Raw genomic sequence first — 10,000 nt, 5'->3', positions numbered from 1 at the left:
ACAGATTGGACACCCAGCCACTAGGTTGTGACCCAGTCTTGATGTTTGTTTTGTGAGTTTCTGTGTCCTGGTGCTGCAGTACCAGATTGCTATTCCACGCACACACACATTCTGACTCCTTGCCTGTTACCCCTGACAACACCACACGCACACACACACACACACACACACAGACAGACATCCTCTCCTCAACACGCGCGCACACACACACACACACACATCCTCCCCTCAACACGCGCACACACACACACACACAGACAGACAGACATCCTCCCCTCAACACGCGCGCACACACACACACACACACACACACACAGACAGTCACCCTCCCCTCAACACGGACACACACACACACACACACACACACACAAATACACCAGCATACATTCATTGCAGCTGCCATATTGGTCAGTCTGATGTAATTGGTCGTACTGATGCAGAAGTGCCCGTTGACTCCAATGTTAAAAGTTCCAAACGCAAAAACTATGACAGTGGAAAACAATCAGAGTCTATTAATGATGAGTTTGTAACCCTGATAGTGTATTCAGCCTGTTATTTTGACTATTTTTGGTTCTTGAAGTGGTGTTTTTATAGTGAACTTTTAACATTGGAGTCAACGGGCACTTCTGCATCCATACCAACAATTACATCAGACTGACCAATATGGCAGCTGAGGTGAATAAAGCTGTGTCCTTCCTTCTCACTCATTTCTATCTGAGGAATTGAGTCTGTTTCTTTCCAATGCTCCAGTCCCAGTGATTAAGGACACAGCATTAACTCAACATGACAACAATAAGGGCCATGGCGCTGACACCACTAGAGGTTGTCAGATGACAGCCTTGGTTATGACGTTATGAAGTAGGCTAGCGTAGTAGCCAGTTAGCATTAGCGTTTCACATGTAGTCATGTGCTAAGTTCAAATCCACAGACTGTCAGGGTGCACTCTTCATGCATTGGGACATGAGCTATTAGCGTGTTTATCCTGCAACAAGTATACTGCAGTAGGCTACTGGAATGCCTTAGTCACCCAATTGACTTAATCAGTAAAACTCTACCCCCTCCGTCCCCTCCCTCCCTCTCTCTCTCTCTCTCTCCCTCCCTCTCTCTCTCTCTCTCTCTCTCTTTATCTCTCTCTGCCTCCTTCACACTAATTCTGCAGTATCAGGCCAGACTAGCCTACAGGCTGGTAGCAAGTCTCTCTCGGGCACTGTGCCGCAGTCCGTTACCTTGAGATGTCAGCAGTGCCAACCCCCCCCCAGATCTGAGGTAATCGTCCCGCTCCCCCGGGCGTGCCGGCGCGGTCTGGCTCAGAACCACTAACCGTTTCCCCGCAGTCAGGCCTCCCCTGCTGGCAGCGGCGCTAACGACTCCTCCGGAGCAGTTAATCTCTCCCCTCCCTTGACCCCCGCGCCGGGGACAACGCGGCCGCAAATTACGATGAGAGTTTAAATGGGCCGCTACACCGGCGGTTCGGAGGTGGGCTTCGAAGGTCGCCCGCATCGCTGTCGCTAATTGCTTTGTTCTCGGGGAACAGGCGTAAACAAGTCTAAACCACCAAAAAGCAATTACTCCTTGTGCTTTGTGATATGATGGAAAGGACATGTAGATTGTAATGGGGTAGTCATTTAGTCCGAGAGCCATGGTGGGTCAAGTTTTTTTCTCTGCTGATTGTAGGTTGGAGATGGGTAGACTACCAGGTGATATCCCTTGAGCATTTTCAGATATTAGCCACTTTACGCCCCAAATACCAGAAAAATATTGTGAGATTGTGAGATTTCATGCCAAATACTTAACTCAATACTCAAATGCATCAAATTTGCTTTCTCCAGTGTTCATTCATAAAAGATGTCACATGCACATGCATTTGATTCCTAATGAATGAACATTAACCCTTTTAGACCATGCCTGCAAAATATATTTTTGATGAAAAGTGATGAATACGAAGAGGAGGTTGTGTGATTCATTTGAAGTTATCAGACGGGGATGTGTGTGTGTGTGTGTGTGTGTGTGTGTGTGTGTGTGTGTGTGTGTGTGTGTGTGTGTGTGTGTGTGTGTGTATGTGTGTATGTGTGTGTGGAGGGGGAGTCTATTTCAGCTTGACTCTTTTATCCAACGACCAGTTCCTGGTTTACTACATTTTACAACTAGGGTTAAAAGTTAACTTCACTTGAGGTCAAAAGTGCATTGAAGGACCAGATAAGACCTGGAATAGATTTGTTAAAGTTCATTATTGTGCAGATCAATACTCATAGTTGACATGGGATTTGATTGTTATTGTTGTCTTCATATACTTCACCAGTCTTATTCTTTAAAGTCGCACTGAAATGAAAAAAGCATTCTGTCCCATTTTGGTTCACATAATTGGTCATAGTGTTCACCTATTCAACGATGTATGTTAAAATATTTACAAAATTCTACTTTTGTTGTAATCTTATATCAAAGTATATAATTTCTTACTTCCTGGAAAACGGTAGGTCACATGCAATGACGACAACAGGTACCTTAGATTTTAGGCCAATAATCTCACGACATCCACCCGTCAATCAACGCTATCCTTCTATCAAATCTGTCTAAAGTTCTTAAAACCCGTCCACTTGTCAATGTTCCAATCAAATTCCTCTAAACGCATGTCCCACCCTCATAGCTTGTTTGCGTCGGAAATACGTCAAACTACGGAAGTTAGATGATCTCAAACGTCGGTTTCAGTGCGACTTTAAGCATAAACAACATGGCGTATGTAATTAAGGCTACAGTTCAATGCTTAGGCTATTGCAGCTGAGATGTTGTCGACTGCACTGAAAAAGCCCAGACAGACATACTGTAATGTTTTACTGTTGGTTAGAAGCAGGTGAGATTTGACCAGTATTTTCTGACAAGGCTAGAGGCCTCTTCACAACTGTGAAGAGCTGTAACTTTACTTTTCGCTTGATTATGCAAACTAAATTAAACTATTTTATAAACGAGCGCTCCATCTCCTGTTGGATCTTCTTTCATTAAGAGATCTTCAGTGTGTGATTGGTTGAAGCAGAGTTTGTTTTATTGTAGGTACAGTCACAACGCAGAGTCAAAGGACAATGTTCAACAAAAGCCAACATGGGCCAGTGTGTTAACTGTTAGTTAGAACCCAGATAGCAAGCGGATGTGTAATGATTCTGGGCCATATATGGGCCGGAACTAAGCCACAAGGGCCAGATCTGGGGCCTCATTTATCATTGAGGTACGCCTTCTTTTACACGGTCTTTTTCGCGAGTTCAGGCGTACGCCATTTGCCCCCCCCACATTGCGATTTATCAAGCCGTAAGGGCGAAAATTTAGTCGCCTTTCTCCGCGCTTTTGTAGGACACCTCTCCAGTTGGCGTACCGATTTACACGGTGTTCTACGCCCTTTTTGAACACAGGGGGAACTGGCGACGCAGGTGGTGCGTCGGTGAATTACTATGTTTGACGGAGAGAATAAGAGCGACAGTTCATGAACGCACATACATTTAGGCTAATAGCCCAATTCAGCACCAATATATATCGCAATGCTAGATTAGACGTGTCCTCTAACCGGCTCATTCATGGTCCGATATGGATTCGTTCCCCAAACGGAACCTATGCGCTGTCCCAAACCTTTCCGCGCTATATGTCACACACCTAATGCAGGCACTCCATCAAACGGCAATAATTGACCAATTAGATTGTCAGTAATATGTGATCATGTGGACCTGTTTGCTGTTTGGTAAGCATATAAATGACAGTCCTCCTGTGCGTAATGCGAGCCTAAATGAATCCGGCGCTACTCGGCCTACTGGCCCGAGATAGAACTCCAAAGAGGTGACGGCGATGGCGACTGCACCCACATAAGGGCACCATCAGTGAATGAACACGTCTATGTGAATCGCTAAAATGTGCACACTATAAATACCCAAATCATATGTGACATGCTCATCACAAGTGTAGTGGCACGGTGGCCTGGCTCCACGCATGACTCATTCATCCTGGCGCACAGCAGGGTAGGGCTAGACTGGAGGCAGGCGCTGCGCGTGACGGCTGGCTTATTGGTGTGTGCATAGCCAAGATACATATTCTTTGTCTTATTTACTTTAATCTTTATTAGCATTTTCCATCCATACAACGACAATACAATAAAACATAAAAACTTACAATAACAGCTTATGGGTACTTCCATCCATGCAGCTTTTTTTTCTTACTCAAATATGACAATTTTAATATTAGTGGTATCATCACACTTCCTTCTATAATCCATCCATTTTTCCCATCTCCCTTCAAACTTTCCTTCATGCATCCTCAATGCATGCGTGAACCTCTCCCTAACATACATCTCCTCCACAACACCCAGCCACTGCACCTTGGTTGGGGGTTCCACCTAATACCAAGCCCTCGTTATTGTCTTTTTACTAGCAACCAATAGTACTTTCACTAGGTATCTGTCCCCTCCTTGTACATCATCCCGTGTTATGTTTGCCAAGATATATATTCAAAGCTGATAAGAAGGTGGAAGTCGGCGCGCTGGAGGTGGAGGCTGCAACTCGCGGGGGCACGACCGTCAGGTCCAGGACCACTGCAGACTCCCCCTCCTCTGAGTCCCACCCCACGTCAGAGTCTGGAGAAACAATTTCAATCATTTTCTTTGAGTTTGTCTGTGAACTTGATTATGCATTAAACATTTCATTGTGCAGCCATATTCATTTGATATGTTTTTCTGTTGGCAGTCAAATAAATGCTGTGATTTACCGGGTGATTTAGATGAGTCTTAATTTCCCAGAGGGGAAAATGTTTAATGTGTTCTAACATTATGAAGTGGTCATCTGCGTTATTGTTCCCTGTTTTTGGTCCTAATTTAATCATAGCCTACCACAGAATGTTTGCTTCACTCGCAGCCACATGTTACAGTATGTCCGTGTATGCCCAACCCTAGATGCACAACACGTAGCTAAAGTAGGCTACTAAGCTGTAGGAGCAAACAGACAAACGTAGGCGATTTATACCTTCCGAAGAGGATTGCCTTCCTCACGTGGACCTCACCAACTAGCACATGCACCTCCGTCTCCGAAAAGTTCCTCTTCTTTGCTCTTCGTTCCATGTTTCATTGTCCCGCCTGGGTGCTCCACGCTACCTTTTTAAGCCGGTTCCTTCCGGGAAACCACGTTTGGCCACTCATGCTTTTGACCATATATGGTTGGATTAGGGCGTGGAGGGGGCGGAACACGGGGCGCGTGCGCGTACGCTCCCTTCCCCGCCCGTCTCGGATTTACCGTGCAGAAAAGGGCATACGACATTTTTGATAGATCCGAAAAGCGTGTAAATATTCTCGTCGTACGCTACATTGTGCATTTTCCGCGTTTTCGTCGTACGCCCTCTTTTACACCTGAATTTACACGCTCTTTGATAAATGAGGCCCCTGGCCTGTATATGGCCCAGATTCACTTGCTATCTGGGAAGGGGGTTTTAACTGTTTACCATATGTTTAATTCCCCATCAGTTACTTGAATGCCACAAAATACAGACACTTGTTTGATTCATTATCTTTATAGGTTGAATATTACTCCCGCAAATACATAGTATTTCTTTACAAATATTGTAAGAAAATGAAAACACATATTGTTAACAGACTTCTTTCCATTTAATAAATATGATTGTAAATGCATAAAACAATTACACACAGCACAGTTGAGGTCAAACAAAAACATTGTACACCTTAACGTCTGTTTTTATATAAAAGCTTTTCAGTATATTAAAACTCTTTTAGTTTCTCTACAAAAATAATCTAGCTAACTTTACAGGGGGGAGAGAGAGAGAGAGAGGGAGAGGGTCACTCTTGCTAGTTTGTGGTTGGTTGTCGGCCTCTGGGCTTCTGTGACATCACACTCTCAGACACGGGTCAAATACGTGTATTAAATACAAATTATTTGAATGTATTTGCAAATAGTATTTGACCCAGGTCTAGGTCCTTTCGCATGTCTTAACATGCAAGGCAGAGTTCCCTTTCCTTATTGTTCACTCACATGATAGTTCCACCTGTCCACTTCCTGTTGTTATTATTGTTGTTGTTGTTCAATTGAAGAAGCAAAGGCATAAGATGCTTTGACAGAGAAACCAGCTAGAGGTCGTCATAACCAGCTGATCTACAGTCAGACTGTGTTCATTTGATTAAGATACAGATACGTAATTGAGGTGGGGGGCAATCTGATCCCAGATCAGTGGTTAGGAGTCTACCTCTTCCTCAAGCAGCTGGAATCCTTCTAACTGAATATTCCCTGTTTCTCCTCCCCTCCTGTGAACTCTCCAGGCCCAGACTGAGTAGAAAGCGTTGAATAACTCGCACACGGGGAAAAAACCTGTCTGAGTCTCTGTACTGTTCAGACTTAAGTGAAAGGAAGCCAAAATTCCGCAACAAAGTCGAACCATAACTGTATTACTTTGTCATGTAAAGAGTCAAATTAAAGTCATAATGCTATTTTTTTCCCGCCCGTTATATTTGCCTTCATGGTGTACGTTTTATATTATATAACAATATGATAAATTATATATATTAATCATGTAATTCAACCACTGTTCATAAAATCAGTAGCAAATTATTCACCATTCCATAGTTCTGTTTGGAAAGAAATAAAGACAGACACCTAGATCAAAGTCCTACTATTGAAGATACAACTCATATATTCATGTGTAAATCAGTGAAACATTCAATAAGAACATTGGAAAATGAGAAGTCGGGTTGTCCATAGAAACATAGGTTACACATGCAGCCTTTAATGTACATTTGTCGAACGTTAAACCTGGGGGCTAGCCTTCCCTCGTCCAAACTGGTCAACAATCAACGTCAATCAAAAAGTTTACAATTCTATGATATAAGATAGCAATGTAACAAAATGGGTCGGGAATAAGTTCACAAGTTTAATCATTATCAATCCATTATCGTGTCCGTCTATTCTGTTGAATAACGGAATGAAAGCGCACACTCAAGCGCTCAACGCAGGGTGGTTTGATCAAACAGACCAACGTTTGCCTTGCAGCCGCTGTCAAAGTCAAGTCTGTTCTGTTGCCATAATCCCAAACTTCTCATCTCAATTTAGGAGTCACTTGCATCTTGTTAGGAGGAATGTATCTATTGGTTTACATTCTATGTTGTCCTCTTGGTGGATGTTGTGTGTGTATATGTGTATACAGTATAAATGTGTGTGTGTTTATAACATTCTGCTGCATAGCTTTAAAGCCACTTGCACTACCACTTTTTTGGTTCAGAACAGATCCTCCAGAATTCAACCTTTCCCTCCATAACTGCCGTCTTTGTTCATAATGTTAAGTGCATGTACACGTTCCTTCAGAATATACTAGAACCATCAGTCAAACATCCATATCTGCCAGATATTCATGCCCTTCCCGGAGGTTGACCGCCTTCGCCGTTCTCCTCAGAAACAAGGTAACTCTCCATGTATGCTAGCATTAGCATTCCCGCTCTGCTTCACTCAGAACGGCGGGGGCTAATGTGCTAGCCGGATGTGCAGAGAGGGCCTACGAGGCCAGGACATTAGCCTAGATGCGTTGGCAGCCTTGAGCTTGACTGGCTGCATTAACTATTCTGGAACTACACTTCCCGTCCCATTCCATCCAATAGAACACACCGACGCCTCGTGTCCCCAAAAAGCACTTCCATTTCTGTATGTGCTCTTTCTTTCAATCCGATGCCATCCACATTTAAATCCCGCATGCTAACGTTTCTCTATCTCATTTCATTTCAGCCTCGACCAAGAACGTTGATTATATAGGCGTCTTTCACCTATTGGCATTGGCAATGATTGGGCTGTTGGAGTCAAACGACCGACAATCTTGACCTGGAGATTTTCGGACAAATCCAATATAAGCAGAGGATGATGGAGCTGCGCACGATTGAAGTTACATGGGGTCACAGAGAATCCTCTTAACAGGTTATTGAGAGAGTGAGACATCAAGATTAACAGGAGGATTTGAACAAAACAGTCAAAGCAAACAGACACCAAACCCTGTATTAGCCTTGGAAATATAGCCTACATTTAAAGCGAAATGAATCCAAAATATTTTTTTTCTGTAGAAAATATGTATTGTGCCATAATCAGCTTTCCATGAGATGATGAACTAAAGCAAAATGATTGTAAAGATTTATATGAGTTTTCAGTTTAGTTTGCAGTTTGTTATTAAAATACACAAATATCTCACATTATCGGACATTCATGATTTACAAAATAAATGTGATTTTTATATATATTTCATACTTAAAAGTCTATTTCCATGAATAAATAGTGTACTATTGCTGTGAGCAACTAGTACAAAAAAAAAACACAAAAAAAAACAGCTGTAGGACACATACTGTAAGTGAACCAATTTTTTTAATTTATTTTTTATTTTATATTTTCTTTAGTTCATGCTGGCTCTTCCTTCTAAGTTAAGTAGGACCTACTTTAATTTTTATAAATAAACATCATTAAAAATGAATTTAATTATTGGATAGACATGTAAAAAAAACCTGTACACAGTTTCTTCTGGTTTCTTCGAGCACAGTTAAGTGTCAGAAAGGCCCAACATGCACAGGTATAAAGCTCAAAACCATTGTGTCCCAAAAATGGTAGAAAATCCTGGCCACTTGTGGGCCGCTGCTGTTCTGGGTCTGGAGTTTAAACGTTGATGTACGTGGGGAGTTCCGTGGAGAATTTGACATGTGCGTGAGGCTTAATACATCCTTAAAACAAGAAGAAGAAGAAGAAGAAGCAGAAGAAGCAGAAGAAGCAGAATAAGAAGAAGAAGAAGAAGAAAAAGAAGAAAAAGAAGAAGAAGAAGAAGAAGAAGAAGAGGAAATGGAGGAGGGAGATCAGAGAAACTGCTGTCAGGATACATCCCGTCAGTCCAGAACGGTGAGTTACAGCCCATACAGCTTGAATGGAGCCAATGTACTGTAATGGGTTTATTAAGTTATTAATCAAAGTTTATGTGGAAAATATCTGTTCTGTGGACGACACAAGCGATTAGCTTCAAATGGAACCATGTGTGAGGAGCAATGGTACGAAGCAGAATTACATGACAAGAAAAACAGAAAAGATGTGTGTAATGAGACTAGTGAGTGAGGGAAAAAGGGAGAAAAGGTAGAATATAAATAAAGGTCTATTTGACTCACCGATGGGCCGTGCGATGCGCCCGGTGTCCAGGAGCTCCGATGAGGAAGGTGCCGGGTCCCTCGGGGAACTGGGCGTGGTCTCCGTCGGACTCGCTGGACTGATCATTTCCTGTTCTTTTTCGTTCTGCATCTGCGCATAGACGTTGAGGCCTGGGATCTTCCTTGAGGAAAGATTTACAATGAGGCCAGGGGCCGAGGACAGCTGACTGGACTAGAGAGAGGGACACTTGTCCCCCAGGGGCCGAGGACATCTGACTGGACTAGAGAGAGAGACACTCGTCCCCCAGGGGCCGAGGACATCTGACTGGACTAGAGAGAGAGAGGGACACTCGTCCCCCAGGGCCCGAGGACACCTGACTGGACTAGAGAGAGGGACACTCGTCCCCCAGGGCCCGAGGACATCTGACTGGACTAGAGAGAGAGGGACACTCGTCCCCCAGGGGCCGAGGACAGCTGACTGGACTAGAGAGAGAGAGACACTCGTCCCCCAGGGCCCGAGGACACCTGACTGGACTAGAGAGAGAGGGACACTCGTCCCCCAGGGGCCGAGGACATCTGACTGGACTAGAGAGAGAGAGGGACACTCGTCCCCCAGGGCCCGAGGAAATCTGACTGGACTAGAGAGAGGGACACTCGTCCCCCAGGAGCCGAGGACACCTGACTGGACTAGAGAGAGAGAGGGACACTCGTCCCCCAGGGCCCGAGGACATCTGACTGGACTAGAGAGAGAGAGAGACACTCGTCCCCCAGGGCCCGAGGACACCTGACTGGACTAGAGAGAGAGAGGGACACTCGTCCCCCAGGGCCCGAGGACATCTGACTGGACTAGAGAGAGGGACACTCGTCCCC

The 10,000-nt window shown here is 44.1% G+C and overlaps 1 protein-coding gene across 1 annotated transcript in view; it reads right to left on the bottom strand.

Annotated features, from left to right (window-relative positions):
• Positions 1-8,654: 8,654 nt before the first annotated feature.
• The window catches only part of sorcs1 (sortilin-related VPS10 domain containing receptor 1), a gene marked incomplete at both ends in the record, with an annotated part of 126,768 nt that continues 125,422 nt past the window's right edge, over positions 8,655-10,000 (bottom strand). The window contains 2 exons of the mRNA XM_084441475.1: positions 8,655-8,719; positions 9,152-9,312. Of these exons, the coding sequence (XP_084297601.1) occupies positions 8,655-8,719; positions 9,152-9,312 (226 nt within the window). The remainder of the gene's footprint in view (positions 8,720-9,151; positions 9,313-10,000) is intronic.

The sequence above is a fragment of the Borostomias antarcticus genome, assembly GCF_949987555.1.
Source record: "Borostomias antarcticus genome assembly, chromosome: 7".
Classification (NCBI taxonomy): Eukaryota; Metazoa; Chordata; class Actinopteri; order Stomiiformes; family Stomiidae; genus Borostomias; species Borostomias antarcticus.
The sequence above is the reverse complement of the archived record's forward strand: the minus strand, read 5'-3'. Positions and strand labels throughout refer to the sequence as shown.